This window comes from Engystomops pustulosus, unplaced genomic scaffold (genome assembly GCF_040894005.1).
Source record: "Engystomops pustulosus unplaced genomic scaffold, aEngPut4.maternal MAT_SCAFFOLD_336, whole genome shotgun sequence".
Taxonomy (NCBI): domain Eukaryota; kingdom Metazoa; phylum Chordata; class Amphibia; order Anura; family Leptodactylidae; genus Engystomops; species Engystomops pustulosus.
The window spans coordinates 1-24033 of NW_027285215.1; the positions used below are offsets into that span (position 1 = coordinate 1).

Here is a 24033-nt window from a genome sequence, read left to right on the forward strand (position 1 = left end):
GTCCTTCAAGCTGCCACCATAAAAGAGGGCGGCGGGCCCAGCCCTGCCGCTGTGACAGGTGGGGGAGGGGGCACACCTGGGCACACTCACCTGCCGGCGCCCCTCTGTGGTGGTCTGGTGAAGGGACATCATGTGGCGTGGCAGTGAATGGGTTAAGGCAGGTTACGCGGCGGCACCTGAGCTGTGTCTGGGCGGCTGCCAGCTGGCGCCTCCCCAGGACCAGTGTAATACCCCTCTGCCTGAATGGAAGGCGTGCCCGGATCTGGTGGTGCCCCCTCCCGGCCCCCTCCTATAATTAAGATTTTTGCCCGCTGACATGGCAGACGGTGCCCAGCGCCCGTCACACCAGTTCAGCAGGAGCCTCCCTGTCCCAGAAACTGGGGGACGCCCTCCTGTGTCACGCGGGAACCCCCGCCGCAGTCACGTGACCGGCTCCTGGGGGGATGGTACGGATGTTACGGGCGAATGATGTGTCTGCCATCTTGTCTACCCCAGGTGGAGGCATAGCAGTAATGGCGAGGCACGAGGCACCATGTAGTCAGCTCCTCAGCAGTCTGGAGGCATCACACAGCCCGCCCCTCCCCCCCCCTCTATTCTCCTTCCCCTCCACCCCCACTCACCCCAACTTCAAAGGGGGAGCAGCTCTGTCTTCCCTTTGCACTGCTGGGAAGTTTGTACGTGGGCGACACCTCGCACTCTGTGTTTCGGTGATTTTGGGGTGACGCGTGTCCTTTTTGTCTCGTTGACAGTGATCGGGGAAGCGAGAAGCTTACGGCTGCCGGGGCGAGGACGAGAGTCACCCCACAGGTACGAGGCGGAGTCCTTCCTGTTGTACATTTGTTAGGACGCCATATTGTAGCCGGCAACGGGTGCGTTATCGAGCGTGTGGTGATCTATGTGTGCACCCCAAATACTGAGAGGTGTGTGTGTGTTGCACTGGGGGGGGGGGTCGGACTGTGTGTGTGTGTGTTGCACTGGGGGGGGGGTCGGACTGTGTGTGTGTTGCACTGGGGGGGGGGTCCGACTGTGTGTGTGTGTGTTGCACTGGGGGGGTCGGACTGTGTGTGTGTGTGTGTTGCACTGGGGGGGGTCGGACTGTGTGTGTGTGTTGCACTGGGGGGGGTCGGACTGTGTGTGTGTGTTGCACTGGGGGGGTCGGAGTGTGTGTGTGTTGCACTGGGGGGGGTCGGAGTGTGTGTGTGTTGCACTGGGGGGGTCGGACTGTGTGTGTGTTGCACTGGGGGGGGGGTCGGACTGTGTGTGTGTTGCACTGGGGGGGGGGGGTCGGACTGTGTGTGTGTTGCACTTGGGGGGGGTCGGACTGTGTGTGTGTGTGTTGCACTGGGGGGGGTCGGACTGTGTGTGTGTGTGTTGCACTGGGGGGGGGGTCGGACTGTGTGTGTGTGTGTTGCACTGGGGGGGGGGTCGGACTGTGTGTGTGTTGCACTGGGGGGGGGGGGGGTCCGACTGTGTGTGTGTGTTGCACTGGGGGGGTCCGACTGTGTGTGTGTGTGTTGCACTGGGGGGGGTCGGACTGTGTGTGTGTGTTGCACTGGGGGGGTCGGACTGTGTGTGTGTGTTGCACTGGGGGGGGGGGTCGGACTGTGTGTGTGTGTTGCACTGGGGGGGGTCGGACTGTGTGTGTGTTGCACTGGGGGGGGGTCGGACTGTGTGTGTGTTCACTGGGGGGGGGGTCGGACTGTGTGTGTGTTGCACTTGGGGGGGGTCGGACTGTGTGTGTGTGTTGCACTGGGGGGGGTCGGACTGTGTGTGTGTGTTGCACTGGGGGGGGGGGTCGGACTGTGTGTGTGTGTGTTGCACTGGGGGGGGGGGGTCGGACTGTGTGTGTGTTGCACTGGGGGGGGGGTGGTCGGACTGTGTGTGTTGCACTGGGGGGGGGTCGGACTGTGTGTGTGTGTTGCACTGGGGGGGGGGTCGGACTGTGTGTGTGTGTGTTGCACTGGGGGGGGGGTCGGACTGTGTGTGTGTGTGTGTGTTGCACTGGGGGGGGGGGGTCGGACTGTGTGTGTGTGTTGCAATGGTGGGGGGGGGGGTCGGACTGTGTGTGTGTGTTGCACTGGGGGGGGGGGTCGGACTGTGTGTGTGTTGCACTGGGGGGGGTTGGACTTTGTGTGTGTGTGTTGCACTGGGGGGGTCGGACTGTGTGTGTGTGTGTTGCACTGGGGGGGGTCGGACTGTGTGTGTGTGTTGCACTGGGGGGGGTCGGACTGTGTGTTGCACTGGGGGGGGTCGGACTGTGTGTTGCACTGGGGGGGTCGGACTGTGTGTGTGTGTGTGTTGCACTGGGGGGGGGGGGTCGGACTGTGTGTGTGTTGCACTGGGGGGGGTCGGACTGTGTGTGTGTGTTGCACTGGGGGGGGGGGGGTCGGACTGTGTGTGTGTGTTGCACTGGGGGGGGGGGTCGGACTGTGTGTGTGTGTTGCACTGGGAGGGGGTCGGACTGTGTGTGTGTGTTGCACTGGGGGGGGGGTCGGACTGTGTGTGTGTTGCACTGGGGGGGGTCGGACTGTGTGTGTGTGTTGCACTGGGGGGGGGGGGTCGGACTGTGTGTGTGTGTTGCACTGGGGGGGGGGGTTGGACTGTGTGTGTGTTGCACTGGGGGGGGGGTCGGACTGTGTGTGTGTTGCACTGGGGGGGTCGGACTGTGTGTGTGTGTGTGTGTGTGTGTTGCACTGGGGGGGTCGGACTGTGTGTGTGTGTGTGTGTTGCACTGGAGGGGGGTCGGACTGTGTGTGTGTGTGTGTGTGTTGCACTGGGGGGGTCGGACTGTGTGTGTGTGTGTGTGTGTTGCACTGGGGGGGGTCGGACTGTGTGTGTGTGTGTTGCACTGGGGGGGGTCGGACTGTGTGTTGCACTGGGGGGGGGGGTCGGACTGTGTGTGTGTGTGTTGCACTGGAGGGGGGTCGGACTGTGTGTGTGTTGCACTGGGGGGGGTCGGACTGTGTGTGTGTGTTGCACGGGGGGGGGTTCGGACTGTGTGTGTGTGTTGCACTGGGGGGGGTCGGACTGTGTGTGTGTGTTGCACTGGGGGGGGGTCGGACTGTGTGTGTGTGTTGCACTGGGGGGGGGTCGGACTGTGTGTGTGTGTTGCACTGGGGGGGGGTCGGACTGTGTGTGTGTGTTGCACTGGGGGGGGGGGTCGGACTGTGTGTTGCACTGGGGGGGGGGGGTCGGACTGTGTGTTGCACTGGGGGGGGGGGGTCGGACTGTGTGTTGCACTGGGGGGGGGTCGGACTGTGTGTTGCACTGGGGGGGTCGGACTGTGTGTGTGTGTGTGTTCCACTGGGGGGGGGGGGGTCGGACTGTGTGTGTGTGTTGCACTGGTGGGGGGTCGGACTGTGTGTGTGTTGCACTGGGGGGGGTCGGACTGTGTGTGTGTGTTGCACTGGGGAGGGGTCGGACTGTGTGTGTGTGTGTGTGTGTGTGTTGCACTGGGGGGGGGGGTCGGACTGTGTGTGTGTGTTGCACTGGGGGGGGGGTCGGACTGTGTGTGTGTGTTGCACTGGGGGGGGGGGTCGGACTGTGTGTGTGTTGCACTGGGGGGGTTGGACTTTGTGTGTGTGTGTGTGTTGCACTGGGGGGGGTCGGACTGTGTGTGTGTGTTGCACTGGGGGGGGGTCGGACTGTGTGTGTGTGTTGCACTGGGGGGGTCGGACTGTGTGTGTTGCACGGGGGGGGGGTTCGGACTGTGTGTGTGTGTTGCACTGGGGGGGGTCGGACTGTGTGTGTGTGTTGCACTGGGGGGGGGTCGGACTGTGTGTGTGTGTTGCACTGGGGGGGGGTCGGACTGTGTGTGTGTGTTGCACTGGGGGGGGGTCGGACTGTGTGTGTGTGTTGCACTGGGGGGGGGTCGGACTGTGTGTGTGTGTTGCACTGGGGGGGGTCGGACTGTGTGTTGCACTGGGGGGGGGGGGGTCGGACTGTGTGTTGCACTGGGGGGGGTCGGACTGTGTGTTGCACTGGGGGGGTCGGACTGTGTGTGTGTGTGTTCCACTGGGGGGGGGGGTCGGACTGTGTGTGTGTGTTGCACTGGTGGGGGGTCGGACTGTGTGTGTGTTGCACTGGGGGGGGTCGGACTGTGTGTGTGTGTTGCACTGGGGAGGGGTCGGACTGTGTGTGTGTGTGTGTGTGTGTGTTGCACTGGGGGGGGGGTCGGACTGTGTGTGTGTGTTGCACTGGGGGGGGGGGTCGGACTGTGTGTGTGTGTTGCACTGGGGGGGGGGGGTCGGACTGTGTGTGTGTTGCACTGGGGGGGTTGGACTTTGTGTGTGTGTGTGTTGCACTGGGGGGGGTCGGACTGTGTGTGTGTGTTGCACTGGGGGGGGTCGGACTGTGTGTGTGTGTTGCACTGGGGGGGTCGGACTGTGTGTGTTGCACTGGGGGGGTCGGACTGTGTGTGTGTGTGTTGCACTGGGGGGGTCGGACTGTGTGTGTGTGTGTGTTGCACTGGGGGGGGGGGTCGGACTGTGTGTGTGTGTTGCACTGGGGGGGTCGGACTGTGTGTGTGTGTTGCACTGGGGGGGGTCGGACTGTGTGTGTATGTTGCACTGGGGGGGGGTCGGACTGTGTGTGTATGTTGCACTGGGGGGGGTCGGACTGTGTGTGTGTGTTGCACTGGGGGGGGGTCGGACTGTGTGTGTGTGTTGCACTGGGGGGGGTCGGACTGTGTGTGTGTGTTGCACTGGGGGGGGTCGGACTGTGTGTGTGTTGCACTGGGGGGGTCGGACTGTGCGTGTGTTGCACTGGGGGGGGGGTCGGACTGTGTGTGTGTTGCACTGGGGGGGTCGGACTGTGTGTGTGTTGCACTGGGGGGGTCGGACTGTGTGTGTGTTGCACTGGGGGGGGGTCGGACTGTGTGTGTGTTGCACTGGGGGGGTCGGACTGTGTGTGTGTGTGTGTTGCACTGGGGGGGGGGGTCGGACTGTGTGTGTGTGTTGCACTGGGGGGGGGGGTCGGACTGTGTGTGTGTGTTGCACTGGGGGGGGTCGGACTGTGTGTGTATGTTGCACTGGGGGGGGTCGGACTGTGTGTGTATGTTGCACTGGGGGGGGTCGGACTGTGTGTGTGTGTTGCACTGGGGGGGGGGTCGGACTGTGTGTGTGTGTGTTGCACTGGGGGGGGTCGGACTGTGTGTGTGTGTTGCACTGGAGGGGGGTCGGACTGTGTGTGTGTGTGTTGCACTGGGGGGGGTCGGACTGTGTGTTGCACTGGGGGGGGGGGGTCGGACTGTGTGTTGCACTGGGGGGGGGGGTCGGACTGTGTGTGTGTGTGTTGCACTGGGGGGGGGGGGTCGGACTGTGTGTGTGTGTTGCACTGGAGGGGGGTCGGACTGTGTGTGTGTGTGTTGCACTGGGGGGGGTCGGACTGTGTGTGTGTTGCACTGGGGGGGTCGGACTGTGTGTGTGTGTGTTGCACTGGGGGGGTCGGACTGTGTGTGTGTTGCACTGGGGGGGGTCGGACTGTGTGTGTGTTGCACTGGGGGGGTCGGACTGTGTGTGTGTTGCACTGGGGGGGGTCGGACTGTGTGTGTGTTGCACTGGGGGGGTCGGACTGTGTGTGTGTTGCACTGGGGGGTGGTCGGACTGTGTGTGTGTTGCACTGGGGGGGGGGTCGGACTGTGTGTGTGTTGCACTGGGGGGGGGGGTCGGACTGTGTGTGTGTTGCACTGGGGGGGGGTCGGACTGTGTGTGTGTTGCACTGGGGGGGGGTCGGACTGTGTGTGTGTTGCACTGGGGGGGGGGGTCGGACTGTGTGTGTTGCACTGGGGGGGGGTCGGACTGTGTGTGTGTTGCACTGGGGGGGGTCGGACTGTGTGTGTGTTGCACTGGGGGGGGGGGGTCGGACTGTGTGTGTGTTGCACTGGGGGGGGGGGGGTCGGACTGTGTGTGTGTTGCACTGGGGGGGAGGGGTCGGACTGTGTGTGTGTTGCACTGGGGGGGGGGGTGGTCGGACTGTGTGTGTTGCACTTGGGGGGGGGTCGGACTGTGTGTGTGTGTGTTGCACTGGGGGGGTCGGACTGTGTGTGTGTGTGTTGCACTGGGGGGGGTCGGACTGTGTGTGTGTGTGTTGCACTGGGGGGGGTCGGACTGTGTGTGTGTGTGTTGCACTGGGGGGGGTCGGACTGTGTGTGTGTGTTGCACTGGGGGGGGTCGGACTGTGTGTGTGTGTTGCACTGGGGGGGGGGTCGGACTGTGTGTGTGTGTGTTGCACTGGGGGGGGGGTCGGACTGTGTGTGTGTGTTGCACTGGGGGGGGGGGTCGGACTGTGTGTGTGTGTTGCACTGGGGGGGGGGGGGTCAGACTGTGTGTGTGTTGCACTGGGGGGGGTCGGACTGTGTGTGTGTGTTGCACTGGGGGGGGGTCGGACTGTGTGTGTGTGTTGCACTGGGGGGGGGTCGGACTGTGTGTGTGTGTTGCACTGGGGGGGTCGGACTGTGTGTGTGTGTGTGTTGCACTGGAGGGGGGTCGGACTGTGTGTGTGTGTTGCACTGGGGGGGGTCGGAGTGTGTGTGTGTGTGTTGCACTGGGGGGGTCGGACTGTGTGTGTGTTGCACTGGAGGGGGGTCGGACTGTGTGTTGCACTGGGGGGGGGGGTCGGACTGTGTGTGTGTGTGTTGCACTGGAGGGGGGTCGGACTGTGTGTGTGTTGCTCTGGGGGGGGTCGGACTGTGTGTGTGTGTTGCACTGGGGGGGGGGGTCGGACTGTGTGTGTGTGTTGCACTGGGGGGGGGGTCGGACTGTGTGTGTGTGTTGCACTGGGGGGGGGTCGGACTGTGTGTGTTGCACTGGGGGGGGGGGGGTCGGACTGTGTGTGTTGCACTGGGGGGGGGGGTCGGACTGTGTGTGTGTGTTGCACTGGGGGGGGGGGGGGTCAGACTGTGTGTGTGTTGCACTGGGGGGGGTCGGACTGTGTGTGTGTGTTGCACTGGGGGGGGGTCGGACTGTGTGTGTGTGTTGCACTGGAGGGGGGTCGGACTGTGTGTGTGTGTTGCACTGGGGGGGGGTCGGACTGTGTGTGTGTGTGTGTTGCACTGGGGGGGGTCGGACTGTGTGTGTGTGTGTTGCACTGGAGGGGGGTCGGACTGTGTGTGTGTGTGTTGCACTGGGGGGGGTCGGACTGTGTGTTGCACTGGGGGGGGGGTCGGACTGTGTGTGTGTGTGTTGCACTGGGGGGGGGGTCGGACTGTGTGTGTGTGTGTTGCACTGGGGGGGGGTCGGACTGTGTGTGTGTGTTGCACTGGGGGGGGGTCGGACTGTGTGTGTGTGTTGCACTGGGGGGGGGGTCGGACTGTGTGTGTGTGTGTGTTGCACTGGGGGGGGTCGGACTGTGTGTTGCACTGGGGGGGGTCGGACTGTGTGTTGCACTGGGGGGGGTCGGACTGTGTGTTGCACTGGGGGGGGTCGGACTGTGTGTTGCACTGGGGGGGTCGGACTGTGTGTGTGTGTTGCACTGGGGGGGGGGTCGGACTGTGTGTGTGTTGCACTGGGGGGGGGTCGGACTGCTGTGTGTGTGTGTTGCACTGGGGGGGGGGTCGGACTGTGTGTGTGTGTTGCACTGGGAGGGGGTCGGACTGTGTGTGTGTGTTGCACTGGGGGGGGGGTCGGACTGTGTGTGTGTGTTGCACTGGGGGGGGGGGGTCGGACTGTGTGTGTGTGTTGCACTGGGGGGGGGTCGGACTGTGTGTGTGTGTTGCACTGGGGGGGGGGGGTTGGACTGTGTGTGTGTTGCACTGGGGGGGGGGTCGGACTGTGTGTGTGTTGCACTGGGGGGGTCGGACTGTGTGTGTGTGTGTGTGTGTTGCACTGGGGGGGTCGGACTGTGTGTGTGTGTTGCACTGGAGGGGGGTCGGACTGTGTGTGTGTGTTGCACTGGGGGGGTCGGACTGTGTGTGTGTGTGTGTTGCATTGGGGGGGGTCGGACTGTGTGTGTGTGTTGCACTGGAGGGGGGTCGGACTGTGTGTGTGTGTGTTGCACTGGGGGGGGTCGGACTGTGTGTTGCACTGGGGGGGGGGGTCGGACTGTGTGTGTGTGTTGCACTGGAGGGGGGTCGGACTGTGTGTGTGTGTGTTGCACTGGGGGGGTCGGACTGTGTGTGTGTTGCACTGGGGGGGGTCGGACTGTGTGTGTGTGTTGCACGGGGGGGGGGTCGGACTGTGTGTGTGTGTTGCACTGGGGGGGGTCGGACTGTGTGTGTGTGTTGCACTGGGGGGGGTCGGACTGTGTGTGTGTGTTGCACTGGGGGGGGTCGGACTGTGTGTGTGTGTTGCACTGGGGGGGGGTCGGACTGTGTGTGTGTGTGTGTTGCACTGGGGGGGGTCGGACTGTGTGTTGCACTGGGGGGGGGGTCGGACTGTGTGTTGCACTGGGGGGGGGTCGGACTGTGTGTTGCACTGGGGGGGGGGGTCGGACTGTGTGTTGCACTGGGGGGGGGTCGGACTGTGTGTTGCACTGGGGGGGGGGTCGGACTGTTGTGTTGCACTGGGGGGGGTCGGACTGTGTGTTGCACTGGGGGGGTCGGACTGTGTGTGTGTGTGTGTGTGTTCCACTGGGGGGGGGGGTCGGACTGTGTGTGTGTGTTGCACTGGTGGGGGGTCGGACTGTGTGTGTGTTGCACTGGTGGGGGGTCGGACTGTGTGTGTGTTGCACTGGTGGGGGGTCGGACTGTGTGTGTGTTGCACTGGGGGGGGTCGGACTGTGTGTGTGTGTTGCACTGGGGAGGGGTCGGACTGTGTGTGTGTGTGTGTGTGTGTTGCACTGGGGGGGGGTCGGACTGTGTGTGTGTGTTGCACTGGGGGGGGGGGTCGGACTGTGTGTGTGTGTTGCACTGGGGGGGGGGGGTCGGACTGTGTGTGTGTGTTGCACTGGGGGGGGGGGGTCGGACTGTGTGTGTGTGTTGCACTGGGGGGGGGTCGGACTGTGTGTGTGTGTGTTGCACTGGGGGGGGTCGGACTGTGTGTTGCACTGGGGGGGTCGGACTGTGTGTTGCACTGGGGGGGGTCGGACTGTGTGTTGCACTGGGGGGGGTCGGACTGTGTGTGTGTGTTGCACTGGGGGGGGTGTCGGACTGTGTGTGTGTTGCACTGGGGGGGGGGTCGGACTGTGTGTGTGTGTGTGTTCCACTGGGGGGGGGGGGGGTTTCGGACTGTGTGTGTGTTGCACTGGGGGGGTCGGACTGTGTGTTTGTGTGTGTTGCACTGGGGGGGTCGGACTGTGTGTGTGTGTGTTCCACTGGGGGGGGGGGGTCGGACTGTGTGTGTGTGTTGCACTGGGGGGGGGGTCGGACTGTGTGTGTGTGTTGCACTGGGGGGGGTCGGACTGTGTGGTGTGTGTTGCACTGGGGGGGGTCGGACTGTGTGTGTGTGTTGCACTGGGGGGGGGGTCGGACTGTGTGTGTGTGTGTTGCACTGGGGGGGGGTCGGACTGTGTGTGTGTGTTGCACTGGGGGGGGGGTCGGACTGTGTGTGTGTTGCACTGGGGGGGGTCGGACTGTGTGTGTGTTGCACTGGGGGGGTCGGACTGTGTGTGTGTGTGTTGCACTGGGGGTGGTCGGACTGTGTGTGTGTGTTGCATTGGGGGGGGGGTCGGACTGTGTGTGTGTTGCACTGGGGGGGGTCGGACTGTGTGTGTGTTGCACTGGCGGGGGTCGGACTGTGTGTGTATGTTGCACTTGGGGGGGGGGGGGTCGGACTGTGTGTGTGTTGCACTGGGGGGGTCGGACTGTGTGTGTGTTGCACTGGGGGGGTTGGACTTTGTGTGTGTGTGTTGCACTGGGGGGGTCGGACTGTGTGTGTGTGTGTGTTGCACTGGGGGGGGGTCGGACTGTGTGTGTGTGTGTGTGTGTGTTGCACTGGGGGGGGTCGGACTGTGTGTGTGTGTTGCACTGGGGGGGGTCGGACTGTGTGTGTTTGTGTTGCACTGGGGGGGATCGGACTGTGTGTGTTGCACTGGGGGGGGTCGGACTGTGTGTGTGTTGCACTGGGGGGGGGGGTCGGACTGTGTGTGTGTGTTGCACTGGGGGGGGGTCGGACTGTGTGTGTGTGTTGCACTGGGGGGGGTCGGACTGTGTGTGTGTGTTGCACTGGGGGGGGTCGGACTGTGTGTGTGTTGCACTGGGGGGGGTCGGACTGTGTGTGTGTTGCACTGGGGGGGGCGGACTGTGTGTGTGTGTGTTGCACTGGGGGTGGTCGGACTGTGTGTGTGTGTTGCACTGGGGGTGGTCGGACTGTGTGTGTGTGTTGCACTGGGGGTGGTCGGACTGTGTGTGTGTGTGTTGCACTGGGGGGGGTCGGACTGTGTGTGTGTGTGTTCCACTGGGGGGGGGGGGGGTCGGACTGTGTGTGTGTTGCATTGGGGGGGGGGGGTCGGACTGTGTGTGTGTTGCACTGGGGGGGGTCGGACTGTGTGTGTGTTGCACTGGGGGGGGTCGGACTGTGTGTGTGTTGCACTGGGGGGGTCGGACTGTGTGTGTATGTTGCACTTGGGGGGGGGGGTCGGACTGTGTGTGTGTTGCACTGGGGGGGTTGGACTTTGTGTGTGTGTGTTGCACTGGGGGGGTCGGACTGTGTGTGTGTGTTGCACTGGGGGGGGGGGTCGGACTGTGTGTGTGTGTGTGTTGCACTGGGGGGGGTCGGACTGTGTGTGTGTGTTGCACTGGGGGGGGTCGGACTGTGTGTGTGTGTGTGTTGCACTGGGGGGGATCGGACTGCGTGTGTTGCACTGGGGGGGTCGGACTGTGTGTGTGTGTGTGTGTTGCACTGGGGGGGGTCGGACTGTGTGTGTGTGTTGCACTGGGGGGGGTCGAACTGTGTGTGTGTGTGTTGCTCTGGGGGGGGTCGGACTGTGTGTGTGTGTGTTGCACTGGGGGGGGTCGGACTGTGTGTGTGTGTTGCACTGGGGGGGGTCGGACTGTGTGTGTGTGTGTTGCACTGGGGGGGGGGTCGGACTGTGTGTGTGTTGCACTGGCGGGGGTCGGACTGTGTGTGTATGTTGCACTTGGGGGGGGGGGGTCGGACTGTGTGTGTGTTGCACTGGGGGGGTCGGACTGTGTGTGTGTTGCACTGGGGGGGTTGGACTTTGTGTGTGTGTGTTGCACTGGGGGGGTCGGACTGTGTGTGTGTGTGTGTTGCACTGGGGGGGGGGGTCGGACTGTGTGTGTGTGTGTGTGTGTGTGTGTTGCACTGGGGGGGGTCGGACTGTGTGTGTGTGTTGCACTGGGGGGGGTCGGACTGTGTGTGTTTGTGTTGCACTGGGGGGGATCGGACTGTGTGTGTTGCACTGGGGGGGGTCGGACTGTGTGTGTGTGTTGCACTGGGGGGGGGGGTCGGACTGTGTGTGTGTGTTGCACTGGGGGGGGGTCGGACTGTGTGTGTGTGTTGCACTGGGGGGGGTCGGACTGTGTGTGTGTGTTGCACTGGGGGGGTCGGAGTGTGTGTGTGTTGCACTGGGGGGGGTCGGAGTGTGTGTGTGTTGCACTGGGGGGGTCGGACTGTGTGTGTGTTGCACTGGGGGGGGGGGGGGGTCGGACTGTGTGTGTGTGTGTTGCACTGGGGGGGGGTCGGACTGTGTGTGTGTTGCACTGGGGGGGGGTCCGACTGTGTGTGTGTGTGTTGCACTGGGGGTGGTCGGACTGTGTGTGTGTGTTGCACTGGGGGGGGTCGGACTGTGTGTGTGTGTGTTCCACTGGGGGGGGGGGGGTCGGACTGTGTGTGTGTTGCATTGGGGGGGGGGTCGGACTGTGTGTGTGTTGCACTGGGGGGGGTCGGACTGTGTGTGTGTTGCACTGGGGGGGTCGGACTGTGTGTGTATGTTGCACTTGGGGGGGGGGGTCGGACTGTGTGTGTGTTGCACTGGGGGGGTTGGACTTTGTGTGTGTGTGTTGCACTGGGGGGGTCGGACTGTGTGTGTGTGTGTGTGTTGCACTGGGGGGGGGGGTCGGACTGTGTGTGTGTGTGTGTTGCACTGGGGGGGGTCGGACTGTGTGTGTGTGTTGCACTGGGGGGGGTCGGACTGTGTGTGTGTGTTGCACTGGGGGGGATCGGACTGCGTGTGTTGCACTGGGGGGGTCGGACTGTGTGTGTGTGTGTTGCACTGGGGGGGGTCGGACTGTGTGTGTGTGTTGCACTGGGGGGGGTCGGACTGTGTGTGTGTGTGTTGCTCTGGGGGGGGTCGGACTGTGTGTGTGTGTGTTGCACTGGGGGGGGTCGGACTGTGTGTGTGTGTTGCACTGGGGGGGGTCGGACTGTGTGTGTGTGTGTTGCACTGGGGGGGGGTCGGACTGTGTGTGTGTGTTGCACTGGGGGGGTCGGACTGTGTGTGTGTGTGTGTGTTGCACTGGGGGGGGGGTCGGACTGTGTGTGTGTGTGTTGCACTGGGGGGGGTTGGACTGTGTGTGTGTGTGTGTTGCACTGGGGGGGGGGGTCGGACTGTGTGTGTTGCACTGGGGGGGGGGTCGGACTGTGTGTGTGTGTTGCACTGGGGGGGGGGTCGGACTGTGTGTGTGTTGCACTGGGGGGGGGGTCGGACTGTGTGTGTGTGTGTGTGTTGCACTGGGGGGGTCGGACTGTGTGTGTGTCGCACTGGGGGGGTCGGACTGTGTGTGTGTGTGTGTTGCACTGGGGGGGTCGGACTGTGTGTGTGTGTTGCACTGGGGGGGTCGGACTGTGTGTGTGTGTGTTGCACTGGGGGGGTCGGACTGTGTGTGTGTTGCACTGGGGGGGTCGGACTGTGTGTGTGTTGCACTGGGGGGGTCGGACTGTGTGTGTGTTGCACTGGGGGGGGGGGGGTCGGACTGTGTGTGTGTGTGTTGCACTGGGGGGGGGGTCGTACTGTGTGTGTGTGTGTTGCACTGGGGGGGGGGGTCGGACTGTGTGTGTGTTGCACTGGGGGGTCGGACTGTGTGTGTGTTGCACTGGGGGGGTCGGACTGTGTGTGTGTTGCACTGGGGGGGTCGGACTGTGTGTGTGTGTGTGTGTTGCACTGGGGGGGTCGGACTGTGTGTGTGTGTGTGTTGCACTGGGGGGGTCGGACTGTGTGTGTGTGTGTTGCACTGGGGGGGGTCGGACTGTGTGTGTGTTGCACTGGGGGGGTCTGACTGTGTGTGTGTTGCACTGGGGGGGTCTGACTGTGTGTGTGTTGCACTGGGGGGGGTCGGACTGTGTGTGTGTGTGTTGCACTGGGGGGCGTCGGACTGTGTGTGTGTGTTGCACTGGGGGGGGTCGGACTGTGTGTGTGTTGCACTGGGGGGGTCGGACTGTGTGTGTGTTGCACTGGGGGGGTCGGACTGTGTGTGTGTTGCACTGGGGGGGTCGGACTGTGTGTGTGTTGCACTGGGGGGGTCGGACTGTGTGTGTGTTGCACTGGGGGGGTCGGACTGTGTGTGTGTTGCACTGGGGGAGGGGGGTCGGACTGTGTGTGTGTTGCACTGGGGGAGGGGGGTCGGACTGTGTGTGTGTTGCACTGGGGGAGGGGGGTCGGACTGTGTGTGTGTTGCACTGGGGGAGGGGGGTCGGACTGTGTGTGTGTTGCACTGGGGGGGTCGGACTGTGTGTGTGTGTGTGTTGCACTGGGGGGGTCGGACTGTGTGTGTGTGTGTGTGTGTTGCACTGGGGGGTCGGACTGTGTGTGTGTTGCACTGGGGGGGGCCGGACTGTGTGTGTGTTGCACTGGGGGGGTCGGACTGTGTGTGTGTTGCACTGGGGGGGTCTGACTGTGTGTGTGTTGCACTGGGGGGGTCGGACTGTGTGTGTGTGTGTGTGTGTTGCACTGGGGGGGGTCGGACTGTGTGTGTGTGTGTGTGTTGCACTGGGGGGGGGGTCGGACTGTGTGTGTGTGTTGCACTGGGGGGGTCGGACTGTGTGTGTGTGTTGCACTGGGGGGGGGGGGGTCGGACTGTGTGTGTGTGTGTTGCACTGGGGGGGGGGGGGTCGGACTGTGTGTGTGTTGCACTGGGGGGGGGGGTCGGACTGTGTGTGTGTGTTGCACTGGGGGGGGGGTCGGACTGTGTGTGTGTGTGTTGCACTGGGGGGGGGGGTCGGACTGTGTGTGTTGCACTGGGGGGGGGGTCGGACTGTGTGTGTTGCACTGGGGGGGTCGGACTGTGTGTGTTGCACTGGGGGGGTCGGACTGTGTGTGTGTTGCACTGGGGGGGGGGTCGGACTGTGTGTGTTGCACTGGGGGGGTCGGACTGTGTGTGTGTGTGTGTGTTGCACTGGGGGGGTCGGACTGTGTGTGTGTGTTGCACTGGGGGGGTCGGACTGTGTGTGTGTGTGTTGCACTGGGGGGGGGGTCGGACTGTGTGTGTGTGTGTTGCACTGGGGGGGGTCTGACTGTGTGTGTTGCACTGGGGGGGTCGGACTGTGTGTGTGTGTGTGTTGCACTGGGGGGGTCGGACTGTGTGTGTGTGTGTTGCACTGGGGGGGTCGGACTGTGTGTGTGTGTTGCACTGGGGGGGTCGGACTGTGTGTGTGTGTGTTGCACTGGGGGGGTCGGACTGTGTGTGTGTGTGTTGCACTGGGGGGGTCGGACTGTGTGTGTGTGTGTGTTGCACTGGGGGGGTCGGACTGTGTGTGTGTGTGTTGCACTGGGGGGGTCGGACTGTGTGTGTGTGTGTGTTGCACTGGGGGGGTCGGACTGTGTGTGTGTGTGTTGCACTGGGGGGGGGTCGGACTGTGTGTGTGTGTGTTGCACTGGGGGGGGGTCGGACTGTGTGTGTGTGTGTTGCACTGGGGGGGAGGTCGGACTGTGTGTGTGTGTTGCACTGGGGGGGGGTCGGACTGTGTGTGTGTTGCACTGGGGGGGGGTCGGACTGTGTGTGTGTGTTGCACTGGGGGGGGGGTGTCGGACTGTGTGTGTGTGTGTTGCACTGGGGGGGGGGTCGGACTGTGTGTGTGTTGCACTGGGGGGGGGGGTCGGACTGTGTGTGTGTGTGTTGCACTGGGGGGGGGGTCGGACTGTGTGTGTGTGTGTGTTGCACTGGGGGGGGGGGTCGGACTGTGTGTGTGTGTTGCACTGGGGGGGGGGGGTCGGACTGTGTGTGTGTGTGTTGCACTGGGGGGGGGGTCGGACTGTGTGTGTGTGTGTTGCACTGGGGGGGGGGTCGGACTGTGTGTGTGTTGCACTGGGGGGGGGGGTCGGACTGTGTGTGTGTGTGTGTGTTGTGTGTTGCACTGGGGGGGGGTCGGACTGTGTGTGTGTGTTGCACTGGGGGGGGTCGGACTGTGTGTGTGTGTGTTGCACTGGGGGGGGGTCGGACTGTGTGTGTGTGTGTTGCACTGGGGGGGGGGTCGGACTGTGTGTGTGTGTTGCACTGGGGGGGGGTCGGACTGTGTGTGTGTGTTGCACTGGGGGGGGGGGTCGGACTGTGTGTGTGTGTTGCACTGGGGGGGGGTCGGACTGTGTGTGTGTGTGTGTGTTGCAATGGGGGGGGTCGGACTGTGTGTGTGTGTGTGCACTGGGGGGGGGGGTCGGACTGTGTGTGTGTGTGTGTGTTGCACTGGGGGGGGTCGGACTGTGTGTGTGTGTGTTGCACTGGGGGGGGGGTCGGACTGTGTGTGTGTGTTGCACTGGGGGGGGGTCGGACTGTGTGTGTGTGTTGCACTGGGGGGGGGGTCGGACTGTGTGTGTGTGTTGCACTGGGGGGGGTCGGACTGTGTGTGTGTGTTGCACGGGGGGGGGTCGGACTGTGTGTGTGTGTTGCACTGGGGGGGGGGGTCGGACTGTGTGTGTGTGTTGCACTGGGGGGGGGGGTCGGACTGTGTGTGTGTGTTGCACTGGGGGGGTCGGACTGTGTGTGTGTGTTGCACTGGGGGGGGGTCGGACTGTGTGTGTGTGTTGCACTGGGGGGGGTCGGACTGTGTGTGTGTGTTGCACTGGGGGGGTCGCACTGTGTGTGTGTGTTATTTCATGTGCATAGTGTAGATGGCGGCGTGTTAACCCTTTGTCTCCTGGATCTGCTGTACACATTGAGAGGAATGCTCTACTGTAAGTGGGTGGAGTCGCTCATCTATCCGGTGTCCTGAGGGTGGGTTCTTTACTTGCCATCCTTCCTCCCCCCCCCCTCTCCCCCTGAGAGGGGGTAATCTCCCGTCCTCTCCTTTGGGGGTGATATTGCCCCTGGCCCCGTCCCCTCTCTCGCTCTCCCTCCCGTGGGGTGTCTTCTCTGCTGCTGAGATGGTCTCTCCCTCCCGCGGGGGTGGGCTCTCTCCTGGCCCCGTCCTCCCGCGCGCTCTCTCCCTTCCTCGGGGGTGGGTTCTCTCCTGGGCCTGTCCTCTTGCTCGCTCTCCCTCCCGCTGGGGCGTCCTCTCTCCTGCTGAGATGTTCTCTCTCCAAGCACCGTCCCCTCTTTTTCTCGCGTGGAGGTGGTCTCTCTCCTGGTCCCCTCCCCTTGCACTCTCTCCCTCTCCCTCGGGGTTTGGTTCTCTCCTGGCCCTGTCTTCTCGCTCTCTCTCAATCCTGCAGAGTTGGGCTTTCTCCTGGCACCATCCTCTCATGCTCTCTCTCCCCCTCCCGTGGGGGTGGGCTCTCTCCAGGCCTCGTCCTCTCGCTCGGCCCTTCTCCATCCCTCCCGTGGGGGTGGGCTCTCTCCTAGCCCTGTCCTCTCGACCACTCCCTCCCGGAGGTGATATTGCCCCTTGCTCGGTCCTTTCTCCCGTTGGGGTGGGCTCTCTCCTGGCACCATCCTCTCGCGCTCTCTATCCCCCTCCCGCGGGGTGGGCTCTCTCTTGGCCCCGTCCTCTTGCGCGCTCTCTCTCCCTCTCTCTGGGGGGGAGTTCTCTCCTGGCCCTGTCTTCTTGCTCTCTCTCCCAATCCCACGGGGGTGGGCTCGCTCTCCCTCCCTCGGGGGTGGGTTCTCTCCAGGCCCTGTCTTCTCTCGCCCCCCTCTCCCTCCCGCGGGGGTGGGCTGTCTCGTGGCCCGTTCTCTCGATCGCTCCCTCTCGAGGGGGTGGGCTCTAGCCTTTGCCCCGTCCTCCCGCGCTCTCTCTCTCCCTTCCTCGGGGGTGGGTTCTCTCCTGGCCCTGTCTGCTCTCTCTTCCTCTCTCCTGCTGAGATTTTCTCTTTCCTGGCACCATCCCCTCTTTTTCTCCCGTGGAGGTGGTCTCTCTCCTGGCCCCATCCCCTTGCGCTCTCTCTCCCTCCCTCCCTCCCTCCCTCAGGGTTTGGTTCTCTCCTAACCCCATTATCTCGTGCTCTTCCTCCCTCCCTCGGGGTTTGGTTCTCTCCTGGCCCTGTCTTCTCGCTCTCTCTCTATCCTGCAGAGTTGGGCTTTCTCCTGGCACCATCCTCTCATGCTCTCTCTCCCCCTCCGTGGGGGTGGGCTCTCTCCAAGGCCCATCCTCTCGCTCAGCCCCTCTCCATCCCTCCCGTGGGGTGGGCTCTCTCCTAGCTCTGTCCTCTCGACCACTCCCTCCCGGGGGTGATATTGCCCCTGGCCCGGTCCTTTCTCCCGTTGGGGTGGGCTCTCTCCTGGCACGATCCTCTCGCGTGCTCTCTCTCCCTCTCTCGGGGGGGGGGGGGGGGGGGGTGTTCTCTCCTGGCCCTGTCCTCTTGCTCATTCTCCCAATCCCACGGGGGTGGGCTCTCTCTCCCTTCCTCGGGGGTGGGTACTCTCCAGGCCCTGTCTTCTCTCACTCTCTCGCCCCCTCTCCCTCCCGCGGGGGTGGGCACTCTCGTGGCCCCGTTCTCTCGATTGCTCCCTCTCGAGGGGGTGGGCTCGCCCTTGATCGCTCCCTCCTGCAGGGGTGGGCTCTCTCCTGGCCCTGTCCACTCTCGCGCTCTCTCCCTCACGCGGGGGTGGGTTCTTTCCTGGCCCTGTCTTTCTCTCTCTCGCCCCCTCTCTCTCCCACGGAGGTGGGCTCTCTCCTGGGCCTGTCCTCACTAGCGCTCCCTCCTTCCGCCGGGGTGGGCTTTCTCCTGGCCCCGTCCTCTCGCTCACTAGCGCTCCCTCCTTCCGGCAGGGGTGGGCTCTCTCCTGGCCCCGTCCTCTCGCTCACTAGCTCTCCCTCCTTCCGGTGGGGGTGGGCTCTCTCCTGGCACCGTCCTCTCACGCTCTTTCTCTCCCTCACCCAGGGGTGTGCTTTCTCTCCCTCCCACAGGGGTGGGCTTTCTCCTGGCCCTGTCCTCTTGCTCGCTCTTGTCCTCTTGTCCTCTCTCCTGCCGAGATGGTCTTTCTTCTAGCACCATTCCCTCTCTTCCTCCCGCAGAGGTGTGCTCTCTCTCTTCCTCCCTCGGGGGTGGGTTCTCTCCTGGTCCCGTCTTCTTGCTTTCTCTCTCAATCCTGCTGGGGGGGGGGCTCTCTCCAGGCACCGTCCCCTCTTTCTCCCACGGGGGTGGGCTCTCTCCTGGCCCCATCTTCTCGCCCTCTCCCTGAATCCTGCAGGGGTGGGCTCTCTCCTGGCTCTGTCCTCTCTTTCTCCCGTGGGGGTCGGCTCTCTTGGCCCCGTCCTCTCGCTCACTAGCTCTCCCTCATTAGCGCTCCATCTGGTGGGTGTGGGCTTTCTCCTGGCCCCGTCCTCTCGCTCTCTAGCTCTCCCTCCTTCCGGCAGGGGGTGGGCTCTCTCCGGGCACCGCCCTCTCGTGCTCTTTCTCTCCTTCCCGCGGGGGTGTGCTTGCTCTCTCTCCCTCCCTCCCGCGGGGGTCCTCTCTCCTGGCACCGTCCCCTCTCTCTTTCTCCCAAAGGGATGGGCTCTCTCTCGGGGGTGGGCTCTCTCCTGGCCCCTACCTCTCGATAGCTCCCTCCCGCGGGGGTGGGCTTTCTCCTGGCATTGTCCTCTTGCTCACTAGCTCTACCTCCTTCCGGCGGGGGTGGGCTCTCTCCTGGCCCCGTCCTGTCGCTCACTAGCTATCTCTCCTTCCTGCAGGCGTGGGCTCTCTCCTGGCCCTGTCCTCTTGCTCGCTCGCTCGCTCGCTCTCTCCTGCCGAGATGGTCTCTCTCCTGGCACCGTCCCCTCTCTTTCTCCCACAGGGTGGGTTCTCTCCTGGCACCGTCCCCTCTCTTTCTCCCACAGGGGTGGGTTCTCTCCTGGGCCCCGTCCTCTCTTTCTCCCGTGGGGGTGGGTTCTCTCCTGGCCCTGTTTTCTCGCTCACTCTCCGAATCCCTCGGGGCCCCTCCATCCTGCAGGGGTGGGCGCTCTCCTGGCCCCGTCGTCTCAAACGCTCCCTCCCGCTGGGGTGGGTTTTCTCCTGGCCCCGTCCTCTCGCTCACTAGCTCTCCCTCCTTCCTGCAGGGATGGGCTCTCTCCTGGCCCGTCCTCTCGCGCTCTTTCTCTTCCTCCCGCGGGGTTGGGCTCTCTCCTGGCCCGTCCTCTTTCTCACTAGCTGTCCCTCCTTCCTGCAGGGATGGGCTCTCTCCTGGTACCGTCCTCTCACGCTCTTTCTCTCCCTCCCGCGGGGGTGCACTTACTCTCTCTTCCTCCTGCGGGGGTGGGCTCTCTCCTGGCCCTGTCCTCTTGCTCGCTCTCTCCTGCCGAGATGGTCGCTCTCCTGGCACCGCCCCTCTCCTTCTCCCACAGGGGTGGACTCTCTCCCTCTCTCGGGCTGGGTTCTCTCCTGGCCCCGTCTTCTTGCTCTCTCGCTCTCTCTCAATCATGCGGGGTTGAGCTCTCTCCAGGCACCGTCCCCTCTCTTTCTCCCGCGGGGGTGGGCTCTCTCCTGGCCCCGTCCTCTAGCGCTTTCTCTCTCTCTCCCTCCCTCCCTCGGGGGTGGGTTCTCTCCTTGCCCCGTCTTCTCGCTATCTCTCAATCCTGCAGGGGTGGGCTCTCTCCTGGCCCCGTCCTCTCTTTCACCCGTGGGGATGGGCTCTCTCCTGGCCGTGTCCTCTCGCTCTCCCTCGGGGGTGGGCTCTCTCCTGGCCCCGTCCCCTCTTTCTCCCGCTGGGGTGGGTTCGCTCCCGTCTTCTCCCGATGAATGTCTTTGAGTGACCTTGCGTTTCTCTCCTGCCCAGGTGGTGATGGCGAGCTCTGAAGATGACCTCATCGGGATCCCATTCCCAGAACACAGCAGTGACCTCCTCAGCAGCCTGAACGAGCAGCGGCACCGCGGCGTATTGTGTGACATCACCATCAAGACGCAGGGGCTGGAGTACCGCACCCACCGGGCCGTGCTGGCCGCATGCAGCCACTACTTCCGCAAGCTCTTCACGGGGGCCGGGACCTCTGGTAAATCTTCACGGGATGTGTGCCAGCTGGACTTCCTAAAGCCGGATGCTCTGGGGGCTCTGCTGGACTTTGCCTACACCGCCACCCTCACCATAAGCAACGCAAACATGCGCGACGTGCTGCGGGCGGCCCGCCTCCTGGAGATCCCATGTGTGGTGGAGGCCTGCATAGAGATCCTGCGCTGTAGTGGTGGCAGCTGGGAGGAGCTAGGTGGAGATGCGGAGGACCTGGAAGGCTTCCTACGTGCCCGCCAGTATCTAGAGTGTTACGGTGACCAGGAAAATGGCGAGGATGCCACCCCCCCTCCAGAGGCAGAAAGCCCCCCACCGCCCATCCACTCCATGCAGCTACCCCAGAAACTCATCCCCCGCAAGCACAGGAGGAAGTTCCTGCAGGTGAACCCCAGCCAGAGGGTCCAGAATGGGGGCCCCTACCTAGTGGAAGACGAGTCCATGGAGCAAGTGGACAGCCCTGCCGAGGCGCCATCCCCCACCGAGCTACCTCCGAGCGACGGCAGCTATGAGCGCTACACCCCGGACCATGGCCTAGGGGCGCAGCACATCTTTGTGCCCCCATCGCCCCCTGAAGAAATCCTATCTGACGAGGAGCCCTCGGAGATGATGTACGCCATCCCGCTGGACACCGAGAACCCAGAATCCGTGTCTGCCTCCCCGGATGGGGTCGACAAGTTGGTGAGGAAACGACGCTCACAGATGCCCCAGGAGTGTCCGGTGTGCCACAAGATCATCCATGGTGCCGGGAAGCTGCCCCGCCACATGCGCACCCACACCGGAGAGAAGCCCTTCGTGTGTCAGGTCTGTGGCGTCAGATTTACCAGGTAAGCAAAAGGCTCTCTCTGTATGTAGCACCTCTTAGGGGGCTCTCTTTGTACTGTGGCGCCTCCGAGAGGCCTTTCCCTGTACTGCGGCGCCTCCTAGAGGCCTCTCCTTGTGCTGTGGCGCCTCCTAGAGGCCTCTCCCTGTACTGTAGTGTGCCTCCTAGAGGCCTCTCCCTGTACTGTAGCGTGCCTCCTAGAGGCCTCGCTTTGCGCTGGGGCGCCCCCTAGAGGCAGATTGCATTAACCCTTTGCTCTCTGACCTCCCCAGGAACGACAAGCTGAAGATCCACATGCGGAAGCACACGGGGGAGCGGCCGTACTGCTGTGAGCATTGCAGCGCCCGCTTCCTGCACAGCTACGACCTGAAGAATCACATGCACCTGCACACCGGGGACCGGCCCTACGAGTGCTCCATGTGCCACAAGGCCTTCGCCAAGGAGGACCACCTGCAGCGCCACATGAAGGGGCAGAACTGCCTAGAGGTGCGCACCCGGAGGCGACGCAAAGAAGACCCCCCTGTGCCCCGCATCGTCCCCACCCCCGGCCTGGATCTGACCAATGGCAAGATGGATGACCTGCGTCTGTCCATGCTCCGATACTGGCCGCTCCCCGCCCACTCAGGAGGGGCCAGCCCCGAGGGGCCCCTAGTTATAGACAATTCTTAGCATCTTCTCCATAATGACCCCCCATCCCTGTGGAAGAGATTGGCGCCTGGGGGTAGTAGTCCATCCAGCTCCCTCCCCCACACCACGTCACACCCTGAGGAGACCGTCCTCATCCAGTCTAACCAGACTCTAAAAGCGGGGCGAGAGAGACGCTGCGGGACAATAGGGGGCGCTGCTCCCAAGCCTCAGGGATAACTATAGGCGCTTGGTTACCGGGACTACCATGGCGATTATTTTGTATTGTGTGAGATCTATAATATATACTGTCTGTATATAGAGAAGGAGATGTATATCGCGGAGTATATAGAAATATATATATATATATAGAGAGAGAGAGAGTAAAGCAATAACCTGTGCGGGGCGCTCTGCAATACCGGGCTTCAGGGGGAATGCTGCCCCTCCCACTTCTCGCTCGCTTTATGGTGCTGTGCCTTCTGGGAATGTGTGAGAGTCCTGTATGTGTGGACCCCCGGGGGCACCATCCATCTTCCATTACCACTGGATCCACCCTGCAGTACCGCCCTCGGCCTGCGGGAGTGCTGACGAGTTCAGTAGTAATGATGCCAGGGCTCCTCAGGGGCGGAGCTATGATCTATAACCGCGTTGTCTGTGACTATTCGCGCTACTGCTGCTGCTGCTTTCTGCATTTGTAGATGAATAGAGAGAGGAACCATAGACTGGGGGGAGGGGAAGGAATCGCAGAGTAACGGGGGCCCCAGTGCAGGACACAGGAGCGGGGATATCTGTTTGTACATTATATTTAAATTATTATAAAGTGATTTTGTGCTTCTTTCTGTCCCGAGGGGGGGGGGGGTGTTGTTCCCGGGTGTTGGGTGCCTCGCGGAGGGGGAGTCGCTGTCCCTGAGGGGTTGTGGGATGGGGGATACAATGCACTCTTATAGCTCTTATTAATGATGGGGTTGGCCAGAGAGGTGGAGCTACATACCCCAGTCATTCCACTGTAGTCAGGTGTGGATTTCGGACCAATATTCCACAGGAATAGAATCTCCACCCTCCACCTCCTTCCTGTAACTGCCCCCCCCCCCCCCCGTACTTATAGGCATCGCTGAGGGTGGGGTGGAAGGGACATGATTAAGAGATCATAAAGTTGTGGTTGCTGGTGCTTGGGGGGCGGAGCTATGGGTGCTAATGTGCAGAGTTCGTAGCTGCTGTTCCTCAGGGGCGGGGTCAAGGCGCTGCACTGTACATAGAAGCGTGTGTTGATGTGATTGCTTGCAGGTTTTTCATGTCAGAATTTAATGAATTGCAAATTCCAAAGCCATAACCGCGGCGCCTGCAGCCTGCACCCAGAAACCCGAAACGACCCCCCCCCCGGCACCACCTGCGCTGCATCAGTGGAGGCTGCAGATGGTCGCACAGGTGCTGGTACGGGGTAGCCTGCGGCGCTCCATCTTCTCCCCCCTCCCCTGAGATGCTGAATGCAGCGTTGGGCCTTACTGTTGTGTGGTTGTGGCCCTGACATTTGGGGTCTGTGTATCAGGTATTCGGCAGATCCCCAGAACCAGGTTGGCACCGCACAGAAGCCTCCGCACTCTCCCACTCCTGGGCCCCTCATACACAGACCCTCTGCACTTGGGGCCACAGAAACGCTCTGTGGATGATTGACAGATGTGTGATTGATGTCTCTGCAGTGGGGACCAGTGTGATGCCCCCTCACCTGTAGTGCCCAGGGCAGCCAGCAGGGGGCACAGCCCACATTCCAGGAGGAGTTGTGTTTCTGTCCTTGCACTAATCAGATGACCCCCTGGGGGCTGACCCTGGAGCGCAGGGGTGAAGGCGGGGGAGCAGGGAGCTTCCCCTGGTGACAACACTTTTACTTGAACTCGTACACTGGTGTGAAGGGAAATCCCATTATTTAATTTTTTTTGCTTTTTTTAATGAAGGCTAATGGAGAAATAAAATAAAATGAAACTAAGTGTCAGATTTATTACTGGGGGCGGAGGGTTGCTCCTCGGGGGCTGGGCTGTCACTATTACCACAGATCAGATGTGGCAGTGTATATGTGGCCAGGAATGGTATGACCCATGGAGAGGGCCCAACACCCCATCCACCATCATCATCAATACACAATAGAAAACCAGCATCCGAAAAAGAACCGGAGCCGTGTGTTAATATTCCAAATTCTATAAGTGTAAGTGGATCCCCTGGTACTGCTGTACTGACTACACACTGGTTACTGGATCCCCTGGTACTGCTGTACTGACTACACACTGGTTACTGGATCTCCTGGTACTGCTGTACTGACTGCACACAGGTTACTGGATCCCCCGGTACTGCTGTACTGACTGCACACAGGTTACTGGATCCCCCGGTACACTGTACTGACTGCACACAGGTT

At 62.8% G+C, this 24033-nt stretch overlaps 1 protein-coding gene across 1 annotated transcript; it reads left to right on the plus strand.

Moving 5' to 3' along the window:
• The first annotated feature begins 348 nt into the window (after window positions 1–348).
• ZBTB7B (zinc finger and BTB domain containing 7B) lies at window positions 349–23610 on the plus strand. Its single transcript, XM_072132293.1, has 4 exons — window positions 349–446; window positions 750–807; window positions 19958–21009; window positions 21278–23610. Exons 3-4 carry the CDS (start codon window positions 19964–19966, stop codon window positions 21672–21674), a joined length of 1443 nt encoding a protein of 480 aa, XP_071988394.1. The 5' UTR covers window positions 349–446; window positions 750–807; window positions 19958–19963; the 3' UTR covers window positions 21675–23610.
• Window positions 23611–24033: the final 423 nt, after the last annotated feature.